Source organism: Pelodiscus sinensis, chromosome 2 (genome assembly GCF_052426305.1).
Source record: "Pelodiscus sinensis isolate ZL-2025 chromosome 2, ASM5242630v1, whole genome shotgun sequence".
Taxonomy (NCBI): Eukaryota; Metazoa; Chordata; order Testudines; family Trionychidae; genus Pelodiscus; species Pelodiscus sinensis.
This window is the reverse complement of record NC_143053.1, coordinates 205852191-205879545: the sequence shown is the minus strand read 5'-3', so window position 1 is coordinate 205879545 and position 27355 is coordinate 205852191. Positions and strand designations below refer to the sequence as shown.

The window sequence follows — 27355 nt, the reverse complement described above, 5'->3', positions numbered from 1 at the left end:
TTACAAATGTTAGTGTCAGCTTTCTTTTGTTCACAGATTCTTAAAACACAACATCAAATGTTTAGTACTTGGTTTAAGAAGTTTTCCCATGAAATGTGCGCTTCCATTTATTTCATTCACAGACTCTCACTGGTGGAGTGGAAGTCATTATGATTGCTGGGTATATTTCCTGCTGGCCCCAGAATGTAGTTGGCTTTCTGGTCTAATCATGGTACTCGAAAATGACAGCAAAGCAATACCACTTTAGATCCTAGTATTCTGGCTATTCTCTGGATTTCCCATGCCTCAAACAGAATTCAAAGTTTTTATCAAATGAATAAAACCCCAAAAAGGTAGGAGGAACATACTGAACAATTTTATTTTCAACATCTTCCTACAGGCACAAAATACATTTCACTGGTTGTCGAGATCATGTACTAATGGCGAATAATGTAAGAAATTGTTTTTTTTCTTTAAGCATACATTCTCACCAAGTCTCTCTCCAACTCGGTTATAAGAGCTGCTCTCCTTATAAATAACATTTTACTTTATTACTAGGAGTAACTTAATTATTTCTTAACAAGTGAGTCTATGTACTGTAAATTTAAAAACAGATATGTGGGTCCTAAACAGACTTGCAGAGTACTTCTACTTGCTTTCTCACATTTTCATGCAGGCAACATTGTACAAAATGGGAAATTGCAGCTACAAAGGGCACTATGCTTTGTACCAGACCACTAATATGACAGGTCATGTTCTTGCTCTCGTCATAGTATGAAACATCTGCTGACTTGCTTTGGTGAGCCACGTACAAGCACAGCAGAAATTATGGGAGAACCTTGCTAGGTGTAAATTGTCATACATCTATTGACATCAGCCATGTACACCATTACACAGAGCTGCTCCTGTATATTCCTACTGCACAGTTGTCCCTGGAGAACTAGCCCAAGAGACCTCTGATCTCCTTTCTGTCCTTCTGGAATGGCATCTGAGATGGGCCTCCGCAGAAGACTGTGGAGAAGGGGGCATGTGCATGTCATAAGCACATGTGACAAGACCAGTGTGTTTGGTCCACATGACTCAGATCCTCCTAAGGAGAGGTGCATGGGGCATGTCTGCTAGGTCCCCCTACCCCAAACCTTTACAGTAAACTGGCTGCAGGTGGATTGTTTCAAACAACACACAAAATTAGTAGGCAGCTGGTTTAAAACACATTATGTCTTCATAATCAACCTGTGGAACTCTTTGCTAGAGACATGTCAAGACTATAACAAGGTTTTTTAAAAAAAGAACTAGATACATCATGGAGGATAGGTCAAACAATGGCTACTAGCCAGGATGGGCAAGGATGGAATCCCTAGCTTCTGTTTGTCTGAAGCTTGGCATGAGTGACAGGGGGATGGCCTGTACCATTCATTCTCTCTTGGACACCTGCTATTAGAAACCATTGGAAGATAGGATACTGGGCTAAATAGACCTTTAATCTGATCCAGTATAGATGTTCTTATTTTCTTATGTCTGGGTGTTATGGCCCTGAAGTTTGTTGAGGCTGAGAGTGCCTTCCTTCTACCCCATTGCACTGGTGTATTTTCCTCAAACCCAAAGGCCTTTTATTTAGATTTTTCTGAATTTTACACGACTGGAGTACATACTGTACGCTCTTAGACACATTAGACATCTATTCAGCAGCAAGTATGCTTTCTGCTTTTAACAGTCCTCATAACCGTACAGAAGAATGCTGGACATAAAGAGAAGAGCCACTTCTATACAGTCAACTAAGCTTCTATTGAAAAGTTAAAATGAAGATTCTATTTGCTGCAGCCTCTCTAGGAAATGTCTTCTGACCTTCTCCACAAAGCCCCTCCCCCTGATAGCTAGAAACAGGAGACTAAACCTGGGTTGCACTAAAAACCTACACAAAGTATAGAATAAAAAGCTGAGCTGAGGTTATTAACTTGCATAAGCTACCAAGCAGTCCTCAGCTGGGGTGGGTTACAACTTCTGTTCAAAAATAACTGGACCAGATTTGAATCAGTGACTTAGAATTCTAATGTTCTTTCTGCCTCTTTTTACCATTCCTCTGAATTATCTATGAAGGTAATGTTTTACATGTTTTATATTTCTGATAATCTTTTCTAAATATTTCTTTCACTTTCAAAAGTGTTATACATATCTGGAAAATATATTACAGGGGCAGCCATGTTAATCTAACTGAAAAAAAAAATAAACAACAAATTTCTACAGCCTTTTAGAGACAAAAACCTTAGTCTCTAAGGTGCTGCAGAACTGTGTTGTTGTTTTAAGTTTTTGAGAAATATAGGTATGTTTTCATATGAAATTCTGGGTACCATTACACATTGCTGTAAGGTTTAAAAGCTAATACACTCATTAGCTAATTTGTCTGTATTTCAAATGATGGAGCGGTTCCGTGGACCATTTCACCTCGTAGAGGTTATGGTGATTTCAGTGGTACAAGTTACAGTTCAGTCTGAATGAGGCGTAATGCTTTCTTCATGTTCTCTAACACTGGAAGAAGAATAAATAGCAAATGAAAAAATATGTAAAGTACATTTCTATCATAAAATAAAATCTCAATTTATTAAAATGGTTTGCATGTGAATTAATTGATGTATATTATGGCATAAAACATAGTGTAGATCTTTTCTTGTGGGATTTCTAGCACCATTTATTGAACCAGAGGGAGTACAGTATCATAGTTCATCACTACTAAGAACCTGACAGACTCCATTTCACCCCTTTTCACTTCCTTGCATTTTTCATATTTTAAAACTACTCCAACTGTAAATCTCATAATCATACTTGCAGAGCTAAAATATAAATCAATGGACTTCAGTACCTCCAATAGTTTGTGAGGTAAGAGAAATGCTTTGCATTTGGATAGATGCTGTAACCATGTCCCTTTCTTGTTATCTCATTATTTTCCTGTCTGACATAATGTAACCCTAGGTTATACCTAAGTACAGGCAGTCCCCGAGTTACGCGGATCCAACTTATGTCGGATCCGCCGTTACGAACGGGGTTTGCTCCGCATCTCCCTGGTCTGCTGGAGACCAGCAGACCAGGGAGACGGGGAGCAAAGCCTCTGAGGATGCCGGCAGTGGGACAGCTGTAGCGCGTCTGGGCTGTCCCGCTGCCCGCGTGCTCCGCGGCTTTGCTCCCCGTCTCCCTGGTCTGCTGGATCAACCCAGCAGCACCCCAGCTGCTCTGCCCCAGGCGTCCGTAAGTCAGCCGCTGCTGAAACTGACCAGCGCTGACTACAGGAAGCCCGAGGCACAGTTGCTATGCCCTGGGCTTCCTGGAATCAGCTGCTGATCAGTTTCAGCAGCAGCTGACTTGGGGTTCTTAAGTTGAATCTGTATGTAAGTCAGAACTGGTGGTCAGTTTCAGCAGCGGCTGAATCTGGACGCCAGTTCCGACTTACATACAGATTCAACTTAAGAACAAACCTACAGTCCCTATCTTGTACGTAACCCGGGGACTGCCTGTAACTCTAAATTGAGAAAGTTGCTAGAAAAATATTTTCCACTTTTTTCCCGTTAGGCTGTTGACTTTGTGCATTTGTAAGTCCTTTTGTGCACAGTATTTTTCACTGTTCCACTTACATCCTGATCCTGTAAACTTTTGCACATATATACTTAACTTGACTCACATGAATAGTCCTACTAATGTTAGTGGAATTATTTGTGTACTTCAGTGCATTGCTGGATCAGGACCAGAGTGTTTGATATCTTGTAGGATTAAGCTCCTAATCATAGTTCTACAGTGCAACATTATTTCAAAATAACTAGTATTATTCTGAAATAACTTAGTGCGCATCTACACAGCAGGGAGTTATTTTGAAATATTGTCAAAATACTGTCAAGCTGGAAGACTTCGTACTCCAACTCCTGTAAATTGGAGTACATGGAGTAAGGAAAGTCAGACGAAGAGTGCTCTGTTTCAAAATAAATGCTATGTAGATGCTCCCTATTTCAAAATAAGCTACACAATTGATGTAGCTCAATTTGTGTAGCATATTTTGAGTTAAGCTCTGCAGTGTAGACGCACCTACCTACCTCTGTTAAAGATTTTTCCCTAGTTAGTTTTTTGGGAAAGGAGCAGAAAGGACAATGGAAATGCTATCTGATCCTCAAGCACTGGTCAATGGGTAGAATATGTCTCAGTAGTCACAGTGTGAAATGCAAAGCTGGCACAATGTGGATACTTACAGAATGGTATATCTTGTGGTTCATAAGTATAGAGTCGATTAGAATATCTTCCAGTGATATCAGCTCTTACTGTGAGAGAGGGGTCTGAAAAAGTAGCCATATTACACAATTATCCCATTGCATTTTCAGTAACAGCATCTTCAGTATCTGTTGGTTGTGAATATGAGGCTGGATCAACTTAAATGTAATTTCGGAGGACATTAACTTTGAACAAATGGAATAATTTCATCCTCCCCAAGTTCTTATTACATTGATATATACTGAACAAGTGAGATTTATTTTAAATATTATGTACTCACTGATAAATAGAATATTATATTCATCGTGATATATATATATATTCTATTGCATGTTTAAAGGAAATATCATAAGAGAAGGCTAGTCTGACTGAATATATATTCAATAGGGCTGTCAAGCGATTAAAATTAATCATGATTAAGCTCACGATTAAGAGAATTAATTGCTATTAATTGTGCTATTGTACTATTAATGGAACACCCTTATTTAAATGTTTGTGGATGTTTTCTACATTTTAAATTATATTAATTAAATTATAACACAAAATACAAAGTGTACAGTGCTCATTTTATATTTAGTTTTTATTACCAATATCTGCAATGTAAAAAATAGAAGTAATAGTATTTTTCCATTCTCCTGAAGTACAATTTATCATGGAAGTTGAACTTACTTTTTGCACATAATTGAACATTTGTAACAGCATTCACAACTAAAAGTCTGAAACTTTAGAGCCTACAAGTCCACTCAGTCCTACTTCTTCAGCCAATCACTCAGACAAACAACTTTGTTTACATTTTCAAGATGTAAAGGGCAACTAAAATGATTAGGGGTTTGGAACGGGTCCCATATGAGGAGAGGTTAAAGCGACTGGGACTTTTCAGTTTAGAAAAGAGGAGACTGAGGGGGGATATGATAGAGGTATATAAAATCATGAGCGGTGTGGAGAGGGCCGATAAAGAAAAATTATTTATTAGTTCCTTAAATAGAAGAACTAGAGGACACCACATTACAAAGTCAGTGCTCTTGTGCAAATTCAAGCGGCCAGTGTAGACAGCTGGCAAGCTTTTGCGCAAAAGCAGCTGCTTTCCAGTCTAGATGCACCCGATGATTAAAACTGCAATTAATCATGATTAAAGTGTTGAGTTAATTGTGTGAGTTAATTCCAATTAAGCAATGGCTCTAATATTCAGTATGTAAAACTGTGTCAGACATAAGGTGAGGTGTTCGTATGATTTATATGGAGCTTCCAGAGACAAAAATCATACGTTACTATGATTCTCAAACTTTTATTTAGAGCTCACTTTTATTATCTTGTTTTTGGCTCGCTTCCCTTCTTAATCTTCCAAGCTAAGAGTCTCAAAACTCAACTTATCTGGCCCCAGCACTGTAGTATCTGAGTGCCTCACACTCTTTAATGCGTTCATCCTTGTCTGTACTGTAAGGAAATACTATTATCCTCATTATACAACAGGAGAGCTAAGGCATAGAAAAGGCTAAAGGAGTTGCCCAAATCACTAAAGAAGCCTGTGATGGAGGAAGGACTTGAACACAGGTCTCCATAGTCAAAGCCAGGATATAAAAATCTGCACCATTTTGAGATGTGTCAAAATGATTTATTCTGAAGACCACCAAGAAGAACACCTGGGAGTCATTTTGCTCTACACATCAGGGTTTTAAGAGCTGCACAGAGCTCATCTATACTGATCCTACATGATTTCTCTCTCTTGTGACAGTTAAAATAAAAAGGCAGATTCCACCTTTGCTGTGAAGTGACAATGCTGTAAGTTTGCAACTGTCTATTGGTATCCCCTGACTGGCCCTTTCCTGAAGGAGGCAACTTGCTTAAAAATAATGACTCTAGGGCTACGTCTACACTGCAGTCTTCTTGTGCAAGAACTTTTTGCGGACGAGATCTTCCACAAAAAGTTCTTGTGCAATAGCGCTCCCACATTGCCATGTGCTTTTGCGCAAGAGAGTGTCCACCCTGCCATGGACACTCTTGCGCAAGAAAGCTCTGGCCATTCACAGAATGGCCATCAGAGCACCTATGCTTTTTCCGATAGGGGTTTCTTGCACAAGAAATCCCTGTTGTCTGTCTACACATGCCTTTTTGCACAAGAGCTCTTGTGCAAAAAGCCCTGTCTTCTGACGACCTACTATACTCTTTCTTGCACAAAAACGTGCTTATAGTGTGGACACTCTGTGAGTTTTTGTGCAAAAACGGGAGGCTTTGTGCAAAAACTCTGCAGTGTAGACATAGCCTAGGGATCTGTCCACAATACCCATTTCTCATCCTCTGCATGGGGCTTACTTAAACTGTAGGGTCTGGTACTTGGAAAGAAAAGTACCAGCATAGGAAGGTGAAAAATTCACGTGTATAATTTCTTTATTTACAGCCACTTCCACTTGCCCAGCCCTGGTATTGCATTGCAGCTTCAGAGCACCCTTACCCCCATGTGGCCCTGGATTAAACTCTTTCTGGGACCAGATGGGTTGGTGCAAAGTGGGTTTTTATTGCAGAATCACCCATCCCTTTTTACCAGCCTCGTGACAGGTGCATTAACAATACATGCTGTACCCACTGTGAGACTAGGTGTAGGGACATACTAGTACAGTGCTGTATGAGCAATTTATTAGACATTCATGGAGATGTCTTTCCAGTTAGGCAACTCAGTAAACTCCTGTTGCCAGATTTGCCAATAGCTGACAGTGTGGAGGGCAGGTGAAATATGCAAATTGCCTCGACTGCTTTTGTGGACAGATCTGTGGTGAGCAGCTTTATAAATCAATGTCTTTTAAAATTGATCATGGATCACTTCTCCTTTAGTGCTTTCTTTCAGGGTGGCTGTGTCTAGACTGGCAAGTTTTTCCACAAAAGCAGCTGCTATTGCGGAAAAACTTGCCAGCTGTCTACACTGTCTGCAAGAACACTGACGATCTCATGTAAAAAATCAGTGCTTCTTGCAGAAATACTGTGCTGCTCCCGTTTGGGCAAAAGTCCTATTGCGCAAAAGCTTTTACGCAAAAGGGCCAGTGTAGACAGCTCAGATTTGTTTTGCACAAAAAAGCCCCGATCGCGAAAATGGCGATCGGGGCTTTTTTGCGCAAAAGCGCGTCTAGATTGGCACGGACGCTTTTCCGCAAAAGTACTTTTGCGGAAAAGTGCCCGTGCCAATCTAGATGCGCTTTTGCGCAAATGCTTTTAACGGAAAACTTTTCCATTAAAAGCATTTGCGGAAAATCATGCTAGTCTAGCCGGTTTGTCTAGCCGGTATGTCTACAAAACAGGTTTTTTACCGGAAAAAATGGCTGTGTTTCTGAAAAAAAGCTTCAATGACGTCCACACTGCAATTGCGTTCTTTCAAAAGAAAACTGAGAACAGAGGGGCTTTTCCGGCATTGGTAAATCTCTTTCTAGGAGGAAGAACCCTTGTTCCGAAAGAGCTCTTGTGGACGGAGAAGAGGGAGTTCTTTTGGAAGAAGAGGAAAGAGGAAAAAGCACAGGTGCCTTGCTGGCTACTCCATCATAGTAATCACAGTTTAAATGCAAGATAGCGTCCATTCAGTGTGGACACTATCTTTCGAAAAAGCAGATTACTTTTTTGATGAGCTTTTTGGCAGTGTGGACGCTCTCTTTCGGAAGATTTTTTTTTTTTGGAAGATCTCTTCTGGGAAAGCTTCTTCCAAAAGAGCCTGCAGTCTAGATGTAGCCTCAGTGCTGTACTTTTAATTTATTATTCATTTTCCAGTATGTGGAACCTTGCTGCCTCCCTTGCTCACTGGCCCAAGGATTCTACACAAGGGGGCGATGATTTGAAAATGACCCACTAGGTTCAAATTCTACCTTCTGGGAGAAGCTTACAGGAATGGAATTGTCAGATTGAAAGGGGGACTCACACCCAAACTGCCTTTATATGCACTTCACCGCCCCCCCCCCCACTCTCACCTATCTTCTAGTCTGTTGGAGGAGAGGAGCCTTGCTCTCTCTCTCTGTGCATCTGTGTGTTCAGGCTGCCCCTTCTAGAGGGGATGTTGTTTAGAGAAGGAAAGACTGAGGGAGTATCTAATAAATCTTCAAATATGTAAAAGGCTGATAGGAGGAGGAGGATCAGTTTCTCTGCATGTTCAGTGAAGGTAGGGCAAGAAATAATGGGCTCAGGGGAGTCAACAGCCACGCCAGATCCCTGGGAGAGGTGTGGGTGGGTGTTTCTGATCTCCCAGAAGGGGCGAGACCCTGGGCAGAATAGGCTGGACTGGGGCAGCCAGCCCTCTGCGCCACTTGCAGTGCCCTGTGCTGGCTCCCAGTGGCCCTTAGAGCTGCCCAGAGCATGCAGCGCTCTAGTAGCGGTTTAAAGGCCCCAGAGCTCTGGGAGCCACCACTATCATGGTAGCAGCAGTGATTGCCAGGAGCCCTGGGTTCTTTAGAATCACCAGGCCTGGGGGCAGATGCTCCTTTTCCCCTGTACTCCCTGTCAGTGGGCTTGAATGGGCTTAGTTTGCAGCAAGGGAGATTTAGCTATTAAGGAAAATGTTTAAGGGGGCTAATTATAAGCGCAGCTAATCTCTGAAGTAGGCTTCCAAATAGGATTATGAATTCCCCTTCATTGGAGGTATTAAAGAACAGGTTAGACAAACATCTGTCAGGAATGATTAGACATATTTAATCCTACCTCAGAGCAGGTGGATAGATTCAGTGACTTCTCAAGGTCTCTTGCAGCCCTACATTTCAATGGTTTTGTTTGATGCCTTTATGTCCTTGAAGGCAAAGATTTGGTATATACTACTATGTTAACCAGGGCTGGATTAACGTTTTGTGGGCCTGGTGCCAAACATATTTGTGGGCTCCCAAGTAACCATTATTGGCTCTTTCCATGTGTGGGCCTGGTGTGGCAGTGCTATAGTTTACTTGGTACTGAGTCTGAGGCATTTTTCATTTTGATCACATACCTTTGCAAGATTGTACATACTACTATACATCGCTCCCTCAGCCCCCAGTTTTTCTTATTGAGCTGTACACCTAGGCTGCGTCAAGACTGCAAATTTTTCCACAAAAGCAACTGCTTTTGCGGAAAAACTTGCTAGCTGTCTACACTGGCCGCTTGAATTTGCACAAGAACACTGACAATCTAATGTAAGATTGTCAGTGTTCTTCTGCAAATACTATACTGCTCCCGTTTGGGAAAAAGCCCTCTTGCGCAAATGTATTTGCGCAAGAGGGCCAGTGTAGACAGCTAAAAACAGTTTTGCACAAAAAAGCCCCAATGGCGAAAATGGCAATTGGGGCTTTCTTGCACAAAACCGCGTCTAGATTGGCACGGACTCTTTTCCGCAAAAAGTGCTTTTGCACAAAAGCGTCTGTGCCAATCTAGACACTCTTTTCCGCAAATGCTTTTAACGGAAAAACTTTTCTGTTAATAGCATTTGTGGAAAATCATGCCAGTCTAGACGCAGCCCTAGTGTCTACTGTGAGCAGAAATTTCATAGAAACTCCCCACCGATTTACCTCCTTCCTTATCTGGACATTATATTGCCATGTCTCCAGGACCACCCTATTTCACCAGTCACTGTATATGGTCCTGGTCTCAGCTCAATAAAGCTCCACAGCCAGCAGCTGTCTGACAAATCCTTTCCTCAGCACCCAGTAAAGTGGAACAATTTTCAGTTTGTGTCATTGGAGGTTATCTGGATCCATATTGTAATGAGAAAAAGCTGAGGTGCCTCAACTTTTGTTGTTCTCTTGTTTCACCCTGTTTCTGATGGGAAATCACCAGCACAGTCTTACTATCTTCTCCCAAAGAAGAAAACTCAAACAAACAAACTGATAGTGGTGGTTGAAAATAGCAACTCTAATCCCAGTCAGCAATGGGAAGATGCCAGCATTTGTTACTCAATTTTATCCTACTTTTTCTTCAACAAATGACAGTGGTTCAGTATTTGATTTTGAAGAAATGATGTCACAGAGGCCAAATTAAACTTGAGCACTCCTGTTCAAATCTGGAAGGCAAGTGCTAGATTCCCTTTCTGAGTATTAGATAAATCTGGAAGGCCATGTCTACACTACAGATAAGATCGAAGCAGCTCCAGTCAATTTTCCGGGGTTTGAATGAGCAGGTCTAATGAAGACACTAATTCGAAGTGAGAGGATGCTCCCGTCGATGCCAATAGTCTTGCTTCTATGAGGAGTAAGGGAAGATGGAGGAAAATGTGCTCCCATCAACTTCCCGCCGTGTGGACAACATCAAAATATGAGTTAAGATACTTCAACTTAAGCTACACAATTAACAAAGCAGAAGTTGCGAATCTTAATTTGAACATATCCCCTAGTGTAGACTGGAGAAAGGAAAAGCCCATTTCTGCTTCTATGGCTGTGGAAACAGAGTCAAATCCTCTTGTGTGCCTGTTATTATACCAAAAGCAGCCCAGGTCTTCTGGCAGAACCTTCCCTCACTTAGGGTATGTCTACACTACAGCGCTAATTCGAACTAACTTAGTTCGAATTAGTTAATTCGAACTAACGGATCCAGACTAAAAAACTAGTTCGAATTAGCGTTTTGCTAATTCGAACTAGCATGTCCACATTAAGTGGACCCTGAACCGGGCTTAAGGATGGCCGGAAGCAGTGCCGGCAGGGCATCAGAGGAGGACTTAGAGCGTGGAGCTGCTGCCTCGGGCTAGCTGAGGGCTGTGCTTAAAGGGACCTGACCCCCACCCTGGACAGACAGTTCTCAGGGGTGCCCCGCTTTTGCAAAGCAGTCCTGGCTTGGAGTGCCCTGAGTGCCCACACTGAGCACATCACAGCACTTGGCCATCAGACCGGCTGCACTTGCCGCAGGCTGCCATCTGGGGAGAGGGGGCAATTGGAGGGCTGCAGGAGAGCTTCCACCCCCAGAAGCCCGCAGAGCCAGCCCAGTCCTCCCCATCGGGGGCTCGTACCCCATTCCTCCCTCACCTCCTTCTACTCACCCTTCCCTAGCCCCCCTTCCTGATGTACAAAATAAAGAAAACGTGTGGTCAAAAACAGAATCTCTCTTTATTGAACAAAACTCGGGGAGACTGGGAAAAGGAGGTGGGAGAGGGGAAGAGAGGCTGGGAGAGGGGAGGGCAACTAAAATGATCAGAGGTTTGGAACAGGTCCTATATGAAGAGAGGCTAAAGAGACTGGGACTTTTCAGTTTCGAAAAGAGGAGACTGAGGGGGGATAGGATAGAGGTCTATAAAAGCATGAGTGGGATGGAGAGGGTGCATCAAGAAAAGTTCTTCATAAGTTCCCATAATAGAAGGACTAGAGGACACCAAAGGAAAGGAATGGGTAGCAGGCTTCAAACTAGTAACAGAAAGTTGTTCTTCACAAAGCAAAGAGTCAGCCTGTGGAACTCCTTGCTGCAGGAGGCTGTGAAGACTAGAACTAGAACAGAGTTTAAAGAGAAGTGAGATAAAGTGATGGAGGTTGGGTCCATGGAGTGGTATTAACCAGGGGGTAGGAGTGGTGTCCCTGCCCAAAGTTTGTGGAAGGCTGGAGAGGGATGGCACGAGACAAATGGCTTGGTCACTGTCTTTGGTCCATCCCCTCCAGGGTCCCTAGGGTTGGCCGCTGTCGGCAGACAGGCTACTGGGCTAGATGGACCTTTGGTCTGACCCAGGACGGCCATTGTAAGCTCAGGACTCAGGGTCGGGGGTCTCAGTGGACCACCTTGATTTTCATGCACACCTGTTCCTGGGTGGCCAGGCTGGCAGCTCTCCTGCCCTAGACGGCAGCTTTCCTGTGCCTAGTGCGGAGGTCGTGGACAAGGTCCACGATGTCCGCAGTAGACCAGGCGGGTGCCCGCCTCTTGCGGTCCCGGGCAAGCTTCCGGGAGCCGCCAGCCTGGTCCCGGGAAGAGGGGGAGGGCTGGGGGGCATCGGGTGGCTGGCTCGAGACGTGCCAGGTGCAGGATCTGCTAGCTGGGTGCTGGCAGGCGTGCACCTGGCACGGGCATCGTTGCCAGCCCGTGCACCTTTAAGGGGTCTGGGGCCGGGAGGGGGGCAATAGAGTTTCCCTGGTGTTGGCCAGAGTGGCCACCAGGGAAACCTGGGGAGGGCTAGCCTCCCACTAGTTTGAATTAAGGGGCTACACACCCCTTAATTCGAACTAGTAAGTTCGAACTAGGCTTAGTCCTCGTAGAATGAGGTTTACCTAGTTCGAACTAAGCGCTCCGCTAGTTCGAATTAAGTTCGAACTAGCGGAGCGCTAGTGTAGCGCCTATCAAAGTTAATTTGAACTAACGTCCGTTAGTTCGAATTATCTTTGTAGTGTAGACATACCCTTACTTATTATGTTAACCTCTTCTGGTGGGGTCCACATACCTCCCTTGCTAGGCTTCAGAGGGAGATGCATTGATCGCTTAGTCCACCCAATTCCTTCTTTGGGGGCAGTGAACTGAGGTCACTAGCACCCCTAATCCTGTCTGGGGAAGGATTCAGAGAATGAGATCTTGGTCTCAGCTGCCTACTCCTTGTCCCCATGTGTTTCCCCTTCATAGCACCAGCCCCTTCTGTCAGCCAGTTCATCATTCACAGCATGACTCAGCTTCCCACTCCCTCCTCTTTCTCCTCCCTTTCCAATTGCCAACGGCCAAGGGAATGTTGGGAAATGTAGTCCTTTCCCTGTTCCAGGGCCTGCTATCTGGGCAGGGAGCTGGCCAAGGAACTATAACTCCCAGAGTCTCTTGGGCTTCCCATAATCAAATGGGGCCTTTCTGAACTTGGGCCCGGGGCCAGGGAACAATTGGCCCAATGGTAAATCCATCATCGATGCTAGCTCAAAAATTAATAAACAAAACTGTTACATATCCTGTAAATCATGAGGGATAAAGTCCTATACCACTTGCATACTGTTGCAAGGAGGCTGCATTATTAAAGAATCAGATATATATGTTGCATACCCACAAACATGATTCGAGGTACATATTGTCCATCCGGTGACAAGTTCTTATCTGTGGTTTCATGCTGGTAGGAAAATTAAAAGCAAATGATTAAATATTCATGAGCACTGTATGAAATTAGCATCTATACATGAAATATATGATAGCGGCATATGAAACCATAGTAGAGAATGCTAGTGATAATTTATGCTGAAATACATCAGTTTAAAATACGCAGCATATTTCTCCTTACCATGAGATTTAACATGATGAAGTTATTTTGAGCCATTTCTTGTATTTCCTCATTTTCTGCAAAAACCTTCTTCAGTGCTAGAAAAGATGTGAAGGTTTTAAACATTGCTTGCAATCATCGTTTCCAAAATCTGTTGGTTCTGAAGCCTTTAGTTTCAATGGGTATCTAGCCACAGCTTGACAAAAGTGTATTATTCTTGGTAAATTCTTCTTAGGTCAATTTCAGCAGTCGTGCCCCAGTCTCCTTCTCTGGTTACCAGATCAGGAGGATAGAACAATATTAAATCTGTTCAGTGAGTCAGGAGTAAATTCATGCATCTTAAACTCTCTAATGCTGCATCAAGCTTTGCAGAACAGCTTTGTGGGGTATTTTTTTTTCATGTTCTCTTTAGTAAAAGGCATTCAGTGGGATTTGTAAGCAGCTGGTTTTCATTGTTTGATTTTTTGAGATACTTTCTATTGATATGCAATCCTGCTAAGAAAGTGATTCAGTGTTACAGATAAATATAGTCTGGGACTATATAACAATATTAGCATTAGAGGGGTAGCCGTGCTAGCCTTCATTGGCAAAAACAATGAGGAGTCCTGTCGCATCTTAAAGACTGACAGATTTATTTGGGCATAAGTGTTTGTGGACAAAGACCTGCTTTGTCAGATGTATATGATGAAGTGGGTCTTTGCCCACAAAAGTTGATGCCCAAATAAATCTGTTAGGGTATGTCTACACTACCCCGCTAGTTCGAACTAGCGGGGGTAATGTAGTCATCCGCAATTGCAAATGAAGCCCGGGATTTGAATTTCCCGGGCTTCATTTGCATAAAGCCGGCCGGCGCCATTTTTAAATGCCGGCTAGTTCGAACCCCGTGCCGCACGGCTACACGCGGCACTGAGTAGCTAGTTCGGATTAGGCTTCTAATCTGAACTAGATGTACTCCTCGTGGAATGAGGAGTACAGCTAGTTCGGATTAGGAAGCCTAATCCGAACTAGCTACTCCATGCCGCGTGTAGCTGCGCGGCACGGGGTTCGAACTAGCCGGCATTTAAAAATGGCGCCGGCCGGCTTTATGCAAATGAAGCCCGGGAAATTCAAATCCCGGGCTTCATTTGCAATTGTGGATGACTACATTACCCCCGCTAGTTCGAACTAGCGGGGTAGTGTAGACATACCCTTAGTCTTTAAGATGCCACAGGATTCCTTGTTAATGTAGATATTGGCAGATAAATAATCTATAAATCACCCAAATTAATTTAACAATCAGACAATTGAAATTACCTTGGCAGTATTGACAGTCCTCCAGATGATGAATGACCATCAGTGGTTTGTTACTTTAACAATAAAAATATACATAATTAGATGCTCTGCTTATCCAAGTGACTCTAATTTTATAAATTGCCCTGGATATATAACTGCCATTGTATCTTATGTTGCACTAAACTAATAACTAGACCGAGGCATTGGGAAGCGCGGAGCTTACTTCTGAGCCTAGGGATAAGAGCATCATGTAACTCCTTCACAAAAAGGAACTCAACAAAATGGAGCAGCAAGATATACTCTAAACTAAGAGGTGCTCAACTTGGAGACTGCAGAGAGTCATCATTTTATTATTGCTTAGTGCATAGTTCCATGAAGGATTTTCCACTCTGGAAGCACAATGCTGTGGACATTTACTACAGAGTAGAGCTAGTCAAAATTTCCTGGATCTGGTTTTTTACTAGATTTTTTTCATCAGAAAAAAATCTATTTTTGATTAAACTATCTATGAAAAGTTTCATTGAAAAATTGAGGGTTGGGGGAATGAGTAGCTGTGGAATTATTCATGAAACTTTAAAAATTAGATCCCTTTCAACATTTTGGAGAAAAATAATTAAAAAAACCAAATTTAGTGAGACAAATTTTGAATCTTTTTTCAACTAGTTCTAGTGCTCAGCGCAGCTCTTATTACTATGTGTTTTGCAATTGTAGTAAACAGCACTCATTAGGGATGTAAAAGGATATTTATTAATGTAACCATGTAACTACTAAACATCCTAGTATGGAGTGGACAAAGGCACCTCTGTGGGTTTGATCCAGCCCGCCAAGCGGGTGGATCCAGCCTGCAGACGCCCTGCCGCTCCGCCACCTCCAGGCCAATCAGGGCCTGGGGGCAGGGAGAGCATGCAAAAGTCTCTCACTCCCTGCTCCCACCCTTGCAAGAGGTATGGGGCAGGGAGCAAGAGACTTTGTGCACTCCCCCCACTCCCAGGCCCTGATTAGCTGGGGGCAGGAGGAGCATGCAAAGTCTCTTCCTGCCCTGCAAGGGGATGTGGCTCCAGCTGACGGTCCACTCTAAGTTCTGAATGCCCCTTGCAGGGTGGGAGCAGGGAGCACGCAAAGTCTCTTCCTGCTCTACAAGGGGTGCGCAGCACTTAGCATGAACTGCCAGCTGGTGGCCCAGTCTAAGCGCTGCGCGCACCTTGCAGATTGGGAGCAGGGAGCAGGAGAATTCACGTGTTCCTCCCGCCCCCTGGCCCTGATTCATCTAGAGGTGAGGGGAATTCTCAAAGTCTCTTCCCGTCGTCAAGGGTGTGGGTGCCTAGAGGGAACCGCCAGCTGTTCAGAACAGCTGGCAGTTCTCTCTAAGCGGGGGATGGGTGGGAGCAAAGACTTCACATGCTTCCCCACTCCCCAAGCCAATCAGGTTCTGTGGCAGGGGAACACAGAAGTGTCCTGGCCCCGTCCCTTCTGCCCGAGGCCCCACTCCTTCCGGGGCATCCCGTGGCCATTTAAAAAATTAGTGAAGTGGATCTCTGTCTTAAATTATTGCCCACCCCTGTCCTAGTAGATACATGCACCATGAACTCTGCAGTACACAGAGAAGCTGGCTCTTGGGGAGCCAGTGTGTAACTGTAATGGAAACTGATAAGCTGATGCTTATCAGTTAACTGGTTAAATGGTTATCCATTTACATCCCTAGCACTCGGTAGGATTTTCCTCCTGGCTTTCACAAGCTATGCATCAGATTAATTGTATTTTCTTTGGTAAGCTGACTGGGAACTGTGTTTTCTTGCTATAGAAAGAAGTGGGTTTGCAAGAGCATTTTGGAAAGTTATGAGGTGTATAGGAATTCTCATGTGTACTGCCAGCTAATCTCAAAAGTGATCCTTATTCAAGAACTCATTCTGGACTAGTTTTGAACAGTGAGGAACAGCCCATATATTTAATGCTGTAAGCCAAAGGGAAAAGCATTGAGATATCAGTCAATGCAATAAAATGTTGCATGATGTTCTGTTATTGTCTCATGCTATTTTGGTGAAGCTGAGGAATTAATTAGAGATAAACATCATCATGAAAACAAATCTGTTTACTTTCTAATAATACACATTTATTCTATGACAATTTTCTATTCCATAGCACATGCACAAATGTCAACATCTTGTCTAATGGTGTTTGCTGCAGTAAGTCAGAGAGGGTACATCTACACTGCATCCCTAGTTTGGGCTAGGAATGCAAATGGAGATGTCCGAAGTAGTTAATGAAGCGGGGATTTAAATATCCCACGTTTCATTAACATGATCTCGCCGGCACGCTAGTTTGAATCACAGCTGATTCGAACCAGGAAGTGTGCGAAGGGACGTGTTAGTTCAGACTAAAGCCCTTAGTCAGAACTAACGTTACTCCTCATTTTTTGAGGAGTAACATTAGTTCGGACTAAGGGCTTCAGTTGGAACTAACACGTCCCGGCGCGCACTTCCTGGTTCGAATCAGCTGTGATTCAAACTAGCGTGCCGGCGAGATCATGTTAATGAAACGCAGGATATTTAAATCCCCGCTTCATTAACTACTTCGGTCGTCTCCATTTGCATCCTTAGTCCGAACTAGGGATGCAGTATAGACGTACTCAGAGTGATTACCAAAAAGATGTTGCTTTTATTTATACATTAATTTTTTGTTTTGTTAACAAGATGCTTTCTAGATTAGCTAGAATTAGAGTTTTCATTTTACTTTGTTGCTTTACAACATTTCGGCTAAATACTTCACCAAACTTGACAACATTAACTTTTTTTTAAATGTTCTTTTCAAAGATTTCTTTACCTTTGTCTTGCTTGAAAAAGCCCTTCTTCATAGGTCTGCACCCAAGTAATATCATCTCCCCAGCCTGGAATCACAATGGAGGGATTAACCACCCAAAAGAGTCTTGGAAAAAAAATATGTTCTGGTCATTTATTAATATCATGCACAGAGATGGGATTTTCTTTATCCAGTGCTTTCAAAACTCCATATAGCTATTCAGTATCTCAACTTTGGAGTATTATACTCATGTTACACATTCGTAAATTTAGGCACAAAATACCATAACAGGTTTACAAAGGTCTTCAGGTTTCTAAAGAGGCAGATAGGTACCATGAATTCAAAAGAATGTGGGCAGGATAGTTGCCAAATTTAAGCACTTTGTAAATTCCACTCATCTGTCCCCAAATCCCTGAATCTGGCTGATCTGCGTTTGATGCAGAACCTGAAGTCAAAGAGTAAAAGTAGGATGAAAAAAGAGTTCCCAGTTCTCATAGTTGTGGAGAAAAATTTGAAAACACAATCCCTAAGAATTTCAGATATCTGAAAACAAAAATAATTTAAAAATCAATATTAAAAAAAGACTCATAATATTTAATCTAATCTGATATTTTGTGGGAGCCCGAATCATTATTTTTGAACATTAGGCGATTGTGTCTATACATGCAGTCTTTAACAGAAATTAATATTAAAATATTTCCAGGTGAATCACCAGCCTCTCCACTCAATCTCTGTCATTTCCTGGCCTTGAGGATAGGATTGCCAGGCATCTGTTTTTTTACCAGAACATCCAGTCAAAAAGGGACCCTGATGGCTCTGGTCAGCACTGCCTAAAAGTTTGGTTGGCAGTGCAGTGGGGCTAAGGCAGTCTCCCTTTCTGCCCTGATTCTGTGCAGCTCCCAGAAATGGCCAGCATGTCCTTTCAGCCCTAGGTGCAAGGGCAGTCAGGGAGGTTCTATGTACTGTCCCCACCCTGAATGCCAGCTCCTCAGTTCTGATTGGCTGGGAACTACAGCCGATGGGAACTGCAGGGGTAAGACTTGTTGGAACAGGCAGCACACAGGATGTAAAAGCCAACCAGACTTTTAGGGCTGGCCATGACTTTGCTTAGGGACTAGGGGAACATGCTGTCCACTTCCAGGAGCAGCCAGGGAGCCTGCCCCTCTGTGTTGCTAACCAGGAGCTGCCTGAGGTAAGCACTGCATGGCCAGAGCCCATACCCAGAATACCCTGCCACAAGTTGGAATCCACTCCCACATACTAACTTTCACTCAGACCCCAGCCAGAGTCCTCATCCACCCCCCACAGCCCAACCCCTGCGCAACCCAAAGCCTTCTTCTACACCATGGCCCTCATTTTTGGCTCCACTCTGGAGCCTGCACCTCCAGCAAAAGCCCTCACCCCCTCCTACACTCTAATAAAGGTGAGTGAGAGTGGCAGAGAGCAAGCTAGCGATGGAGGGGACTGGAATGAGTGGGCGGTGGAACCTCAGACAAGGAGTGAGACTGGGGTGGGGCCTCAGGGAAAAGGTGGGAGAGGTGGCTGGGGCACGGGTGTTTGGTTTTGTGCAATTAGAAAGTTAGCAACCCTACTTGAGGAGAGTATTGTCCAATTGATTCATGTGCTTTCACAGGTCCCTAATGTGTGAGTTTTTGTTTAGTAGGTTTAGACTCCTCAGCAATGTTATTTTGCCAAGGTTAAGTGTTGGGTAGTTGAGGACTGCTGAGTTCTTAAATGGTACATTATTGGGAGAGGTAGGGGAGGTAGATGGAGACTATGCAACGCAAGTCATCTTATTTAAATTCCACAAATGGAGATAGAGACGTGGTGAGGACCTTAGCTACTCCTATACCCATATTCTTAAGGGAATTAGCAGAGAGAAAATAATGACATTAAAATTAAATACTGTAATTAACAGTAAAGTTGAAAATTTCTTCAACATGTGAAAATGAACAGCCCAGGAACAGGTGATAGAGATGTGAGCATTCTCATTGGTCAGTCTCAAAATGTGCTTCTGCTCTGAAAAATGATTAAGCAAAAATGGTACTGGGTGGGGGGAGTCAAATGTGTTGAGTTGGGATATTTGTACATCCCTGTCTATTCGTATCAGAAGCTTCAGGGGGCAGCTGAGTTAGTCTGTACAGAAAAAAAACAACAAATGGTCTGGCAGTACTTTATAGACTAACAAAACATGTAGATGGTATCATGAGCTTTCGTGGGCACAATCCACTTGTGACTGAAGCTGGAACCCAGATGAGAAGGAAAAGACAGGGCTGGTATAAAGCCAGGAATTTGCTGCAGGGGAAGTAGTCTGTAGTACCTCCCTGGGAGAAGGTAGTTTGGGTTGATAAATTACAAAGGGTACCACAGTAACTCTAACTCAGGAACCAATCCATGCAACAATCCTTGGTGCCAACTCTGCCCACATATCTACACCAGCGACACCATCACAGGACCTAACCAGATCAGCCACAACATCACTGGTTCATTCACCTGCACATCTACCAATGTAATATACGCCATCATGTGCCAGCAATGCCCCTCTGCTATATACATCGGCCAAACTGGACAGTCCCTACATAAAAGAATAAACAGACACAAATCAGATATCAGGAAAGGCAATATACAAAAACCTGTAGGAGAACACTTCAATCTCCCTGGACACACAGGAGCAGATTTAAAGATAGCCATCCTGCAACAAAAAACTTCAAGACCAGACTTCAAAGAGAATCTGCTGAGCTACAGTTCATCTGCAAATTTCGCACCATCAGCTTAGGATTAAACAAAAACTGTGAATGGCTAGCCAACTACAAAAGCAGTTTATCCTCTCTTGAGGTACATCTAGACTACAGGCTTTTGTCGACAGAGGCTTTGTCGACAGATACTGCCTCTGTCAACAAAGAGTGTCTAGACTACATCCAGTTCTGTTGACAAAGCAAGCCGCTTTGTCGACATGAGAGTGTAGATACAATAACACCTTCTGTCGACAGAACTCTGTTGACAAAAGGCGCAATTCCTCGTAGAAAGTTTACCGCCATCGACAAAACTGCCGAGTTCTGTCAACGTTATGTCGACAGAACTTGGCGGTAGTGTAGACTCAGGTATAGTTTTGTCAACAAAACCCTGTAGTCTAGACACACCCTTAGTGTTCACACCTCCAGATCAGCTGCTAGAAGTGGCCCTCACCCTCCCTGACTGAATTAACCTTGTTACCTCTAGCCTTTTTCTGGCCTGCATAGTTATACCTGCCTCTGGAAATTTCTACTACATGCATCTGACGAAGTGGGTCTTTGCCCACGAAAGCTTATGCTCCAATACATCTGTTAGTCTATAAGGTGCCACAGGACTCCTTGTCACTTTTGCAGATCCAGACTCATACGGCTACCCCTCTGATACAAAAGATACGTTTACACAGCAGTGTTATTTCAGAATAACTGATGTTACTCCGAAATAACATAGTCCGCGTTTACACTACAAGCAGGTATTTCGACATAATGTCAAAAAGATATAAAGCTTCTTACTCCAGCTCCTGTAACCCTTATTTTACAAGGAGTAAGGGAAGTCAGAGGAAGAGAGCATTACCTCACACTGCCTGCTGTGTAGACTGTGCCAAAAGCCAAAATAAGCTATTTCAACTTAAGGTATACAATTGACGTAGCTCAAGTTGAGTAGCTTATTTCGACTTTAGCCCTGATGTGTAGACATGCCCAAAGCAAGGAGGCTAAGAGATGAGAACAAAGAAGTAGGAAGGAGGCCAGGGAAACAGCACCGGGGCTTGGGTGCAAGCATAAGGTGCCTGATCTGGAACCTGGAGTAAAGCCAGACCCATAGACTGGACAGTGGAGCCAAAGACTGCCTGAGACAGATGCCCAATAGGACTCTGACTCCCTGGAATGGGAGGACTCTGCAGTGACCTGGCTGGAGGACTAAGTAACAAAGAAGGAACATCTTGAGTTTCAGAGAGAGACTTTATGTTGAAGAAAAGCACGTCAGACCAGAATGGAACTACAGTAGACTTCCGATAATCCGGCACCCTTGGGACCCAGGTGGTGCCGGATTATCAGAAATGCCGGACTATCAGGAGGTACTCTGGCAGGGGCGGGTCTCGTCGAAGGAGAAGCGGAGGAGGGGGCGGAGGTGTGCCAAACCCTCCCTCCTGCTGCAGGGAGGCAGAGCCTGCGAGCGGAAGAGGAGAGGCGGTGACAGGCAGGCAGCCGCATTCAGGACGTTCTGGTCAGTTACAGTCACTCTGGCTGGATCCACAGCCGACATGCAGTTAATGTAATTTTCCTCTCTACTGCCGGGAGGAGGGGGGGGGAAGGGGAAGGTAGGGGTCGGTGGGAGAGGGGGAGGGGGAGAGGGAGGAGGAGGGGATGAGGGTATGCCAAAGCAGCCGCATTCAGGACGTTCTGGTCAGTTACAGTCACTCCGGCTGGATCAACAGCCGACACGCAGTTAATGTAATTTTCCTCTCTACTGCCGGGAGGGGGGGGGGGAAGGGGAAGGTAGGGGTCGGTGGGAGAGGGGGAGGGAGAGGGAGAGGGGTCTCCCACCAACCCCTACCTTCCCCTGCCCCCCCCTCCCGGCAGTAGAGAGGAAAATTACATTAACTGCGTGTCGGCTGTTGATCCAGCTGGAGTGACTGTAACTGACCAGAACGTCCTGAATGCGGCTGCTTTGGCATACCCTCATCCCCTCCTCCTCCCTCTCCCCCTCCCCCTCTCCCACCGACCCCTACCTTCCCCTGGCCCCCCCCTCCCTGCAGTAGAGAGGAAAGTTACATTAACTGCGTGTCGGCTGTGGATCCAGCCGCAGTTAATCAATTACTCTAACAACTTGAAGCAGCTGCCGGAGCACTTCCGGGTTGCAGTTGGTGCCGGACCATCAGGCGTACCAGACCACTGGATGTCGGACCACCAGAGTTTTACTGTAATTCTCACAGTAGCCGCCTACTGATGATAGAGGCCTTCATTAATATCTGTACAATTCCTTTGCTCTGTTAGGTTTGCAAAGGCATAGCTAATTGAAATGGTGTGCATTATTTCATTGCACAAGAAGAAACAGAACCCTACTCACTCTTAGCTCTGTTGGTTTTGCAGTGCTTAAAGGAAAAAATCAATAAGGGTAAGAGGTGGGAAAGAAAACTGATAGGAGTAAATGTACACTGGGGTAGATCTATTCAATAACAAAGGGCTCTTTTTATATAGTCCTCTTCAGAGGAAAAAAGCACACTTAAAATAAATATTGTATGCTATCAAACATCTTGAAATATAAAATATTGAATTGAATCATGTAGCTACATTTTATTTTAACTAAACACATTAAATAAAGTCATACTGCACCTCTTGACAGAGTCTGGGGAGCTCTTTTTTCCTTTTTGATTGCCATTGCAAGGTTGGAAGAGACTGCGATTAGCAGGAGTGTCAAAGCCAATGCTGAATGAACCATTTTTTAAAAAGAAAGCACCTTTCAATGCAGCTGTGAAACTGGAAGACAAAGCAACCTTGTTAGTTGGGTGGTTCATTACAAGTTGCCAGCTGAAAGATGATTTAATAGCCTTCTAATAATCTACACCCCCCAGGACTGTTTTCTTTGTTCTGGAAACAATGGACTTGCTCGATGACAATAGTCCAGAGTCCAGGTGCCTGATTGTAGGTATTTAAGCATACTGCAAAGTTGTCAGAAATATACCTGGAGAAAAATATAGTCACTACAGGTTGAACCTCTCTAGTCCAGCACACTCTGGTCCAGCACCACCCATGGTCTGGCATGATTTTAGTTAGCTGGATGTCCATTTATTACGTGTGTGACAAGTGTCCCGTAGTCCCATAAAGTTTATTTACAGCCATCAGTCCTGGATCTCAGTGTTCTGCACTGTTATTTAGCTCTGATCAGTGGTGAAAGTAACTTGAAATTTCTTACAGGGACTGTCCTATTGCAACCTGGGTCCCTGCCCGCTCTTTAAATAGCTCCCTGCTGGCTTTTGCCATAGCTCAGCCAGCTCTTGCCAGAGCTGTGTACCAGGGAATACCCGCTTGCTTTCACCTTTGGATCTGATTTATTTCCTAAATGTCTCCTAAGAGCCCAATAAGCAGTGGAATTGTTGGTAATGCTGCTAGAGTCTAGATAATACTGACCTCCTGTGGTTCGGAAAATCCTCTGGCTTGGCAGTGGTCAGGTCCAGAGGGTCTTGGACTAGAGAGTTTCAACCTGTACTATAGCTTTGAACAGTGAAAATTGAAGCTGTTTCACTTTCATTTCTAGTCAATTTCACTTTTCAGTCATCATGCCCTAGTATAATAATCTAATTATTGAGTTGCAAACATGACAGAACAATGATTCTGGGGTTGTCTTTCATTTCCCCATACTGTACTGTTGTTGTTGTTGTTATTATCATTATTAATAATACAAACTAATGACAGGAACATTTCTATTGACAAGAGATTAAAAAATTAGCTGAAATTACAAAAAGCTTGTCTTCTGGGAGAATCTGATATAAGAAGACACATTGGAAAAACATCAGGAAGGGATTTCCCAGAAAAGAGACAAATATTTTTGCAATTTAAAATTATAAAGCAAAACCCACAGAAATGTAAAACTGCATTTAAAATTTGTTTTAATAATAAAAATATCCTCTTCCACTAAAAAAAAAAATTGAAAATTTGAACATCTGTCTGATCTTTGTCCAAAATCTCTATCCTAACTCAGAAAATATAATGGATATGTCGTCGGTATTCTAGGTGTTCTTGGTTTTGTTCATGGCAAAAGTCATTTGAGAATATCCACTCATGAAACATCATGATTTCTGCATCTGATTAGAAGTGTGAAGTGCATAAGGTGTGCAAACAGGAATTTTTGTTTAAAATAAAAAACTTTTGAACCTAGTAAGAATTTTTTTTTAATGCTGCTTTTGCCTTTCTGGTCTGGTCCAGTCACTGCTATGCATTGCAGCTCCAAAGCTCCCATGTATTGTTTGAATGTCATTGGAAAAGTATACTCTGTGTGACTGCATGCTTCAGAACAGAAAATTAAGTCTCTGTATCAGTTCATTATCACTTGTGATGCTAATTTTAGTGGCAGCACTTCATGCATAGTGACACACTCTGTCAAAAATAATAATAATAAACTAAAACTGCCCATTATAAATACATCGGAGGGATAACTCCTCCTCATGCAGTATTGATACATGAAGTCTGGGATAAAAAGTGGTCATCAATAAGTTTAGGATTGAAATTGCACAAAGGTTTCTAGCTATCAGAGGAGTGAAGTTCTGGAACAGACTTCCAAAGGGAACAGTGGGGGCAAAAATCCTAACTGGCTTCTACGCTGAGCTTGATACATTTATGAAAGGGATTGTATAATGAGACTGCCTACAGTGGCATGAAGCTGATATGTGACTGCTGGTAGCAAATATCTCAAAAGGCCAGGAATGGAATGAAGATGAGGAGGTCTCTGAGATACTACAGATAATTCTTTAGCATGTGTTTGGCTTTTGGGTCATGCCCACATGCTAAGGGTCTAACCAGGGCCATCTCTAGGGAGGTAGAGGATCTGGGAAACCTCCCCGCTTCCATCCAGTGCCCTAAGCATAGAGCCCAGGACAACCCATCACCAAACGTCCTGCCATGCCCCATCTCTGCTCCACCTCTGCCCTACCCATGCTCCATCCCTTTCCCCAAGCCCTGCCCCTGTTCTGCCTCCTTATTGATGCCTCCCCGAAGCAACATGAGCCAGGAGGTTACCGGGAGGCCTGGCATGGGGCGGCAGCAGAAGTCACTCTCCCTGCACTCACCATGGCAGCAGGAACCAGTATGGCTCAGCAGCCTATTCTGCTCCACCTGCTGTGCCCCACTTCTCTGCAGTGGCAGGAAGTGAAATGCCCTGGGACTGGGGCGCTCCGCTTCCCACTGTGGCAGGAGGGAGCAGAGCAGAAGAATCTGCAGGGTGGCTCCACTCCTGCTGCCGTGGTGAGCATGGGGCTGAGTCACTTGCTGGTTCAAACTAGTGTTAAAGGTGAATTCTCGAACTCTTTAAATCATGATTGGCAAGATTCTATGGCTTGCAATGTGCAGGAGGTTAGCACAGATGATGGTCCCTTCTGGACCTGAAGTCTGGGAGAGAGGCCTCTAATTTAAAAATTATAAAAATCTAACCAAGTCAGGATTAAGCCTGTTGTGATAGAGAATACCTTAAATTTGATCTCAGTAGCTACATCCTTTGTAGAATTTCACCAGAACCAACCATGACTGAATGTCATCAGGGTAATAACATTCAGGGTGGGCAGTCATGAAAAATGTTGGGGGGTTTACACCGACTACACACAAGCCCCTCAGTGCCACATGCATCGCTGTTACCAACTTTAGTTCTGGCAGGTGTATTGCAGTACTTGTTCTCCTACTTCTATCAGTCTCAACACAAAAATAGACTCTCTTCAAAGGAGCCACAGTAGAGTTTGCTGCTTAGAACTACAACAACAAATTCCTTGGAAGTGCTATCCTCCTAAGGATTTCATAACTATTAAGAGACTCCTCTAGGCTTCTAAACCAATCAATAAAGTCACTCATATTTTCCCTCCCAACCCTGATCTCTAGTGGCTTGCTTTGCTTTTTCAGGGTTTCAAAAATCCTATAATTTTTTCTTTGTTTTACATCTCCTGCCTTCAGTGTTATGTGTATCAGACTTCCTTCCTCCACTCAAGAATTGTTTCTAACTCCTTGGGAGCTCCTTAGCTTGTTAAAGAGCTCCAAGTTGAGTGCTGAATAATAGGAGGTTTCCCACTGCTCCACAAAGAGGGACTAAGGCTGTTGTTTTAACCCAGGGACTGAAAAATTTGGGAGAACAGAAAATCAATCCCAAATTCTCTTCAGGGGCTGTGCAAATTACTACTCCATGGTCATTAGAAGGGTAGGTCTATTATCTACAGCATACAAACAAACAAAACAAAAATATTCACTGTAGCCATTGCATATGGGGGTTAATAATCTTTAGCATTATATAGATTTTCGTATTAATCTTTGATTGTTTTGTCACTTATATTTTATTTTATATTTTCAAAGTACTGAGAACACATTAATGGTTATGGCTTGGTGAAATAGCCTCAGAGTTCTGACTATAGAACGGCTATGAAATGTGCAAATCAGTCATTTCCTTTTAGATAAATCAGACGCTTCTTACAATCAAGAAGAATATCTTCTTCAGTCTCAGGAAATGAAAACAGTTTTTTAGCTTAAGGCCAGCAGCAATAGTTTTCTTACACTTAAATAACCCTTTTCAGAAAATTATCATAAAGAATACATAGGATGACTTCTATTAAAGATAATTGCCACCATTGTTGATGGATGCAGCCTTAAAAGTCCATTTTTGCTAGTATAAGATCCAATGCCAATATGCTGGTTTAAATGATGCATTCGTTATAGGAGACACCTGTGAAATCAGCCTCACTCTTCAGTTACATATTCCCTTTAGACGATTTTTTTTGCCAGTTAACCTTTCTTATCCTTCTACCCATCATTATAGATAGTTATATACATTCTAGATAACATAGATTCACTACTAAATAAATACATAAATATTGAAAACTGCTCACCTTAGTTGATCAGTTCTGCTGATAAAAGTTCCTCTTTCTGGAAGTAGCTAGTTTAAAAATGGGTGTGATTTTTACACACAAGACTATCTGACCTGCACAGTTCTATGAGCACAGCAACAAGAGTGCATTCACCGGCAGAAAAAAACAGGAACCAGTTAGTCTGAAGCTAAACTTTTTTTTTCTTCCCACACCCCTCTTATCCTCCCCTTTAACTTCTTACTTTTGTGAATTCCCATGCTTGTACAGTAAATGCTCGGATTTCTCTCCATCTTGCCTTGTATCAGATGTCATTATATTGGGACTCACAATAAATAGTGACTTGTGTGTGTCTGTGACTTTTCCCC

General features: G+C 43.3%; 1 protein-coding gene across 2 annotated transcripts; it reads right to left on the bottom strand.

The window, feature by feature from the left end:
* Positions 1–333: 333 nt before the first annotated feature.
* Positions 334–27355, bottom strand: AGR3 (anterior gradient 3, protein disulphide isomerase family member). Of its 2 annotated transcripts, XM_014581180.4 has the most exons (8): positions 27012–27355; positions 22768–22911; positions 17450–17513; positions 14651–14703; positions 13379–13455; positions 13147–13210; positions 4209–4292; positions 334–2505 (listed from the first exon to the last, which is right to left on the bottom strand). In XM_014581180.4, the coding sequence occupies exons 2-8, from the start codon at positions 22871–22873 to the stop codon at positions 2456–2458; spliced, it is 498 nt and encodes a 165-aa protein (XP_014436666.1). In that variant the 5' UTR covers positions 22874–22911; positions 27012–27355; the 3' UTR covers positions 334–2455. The 2 variants fall into 2 exon arrangements, with proteins under 2 accessions (XP_014436666.1, NP_001273855.1); NM_001286926.1 differs by lacking the exon at positions 27012–27355 and having other exon boundaries at positions 2456–2505; positions 22768–22873.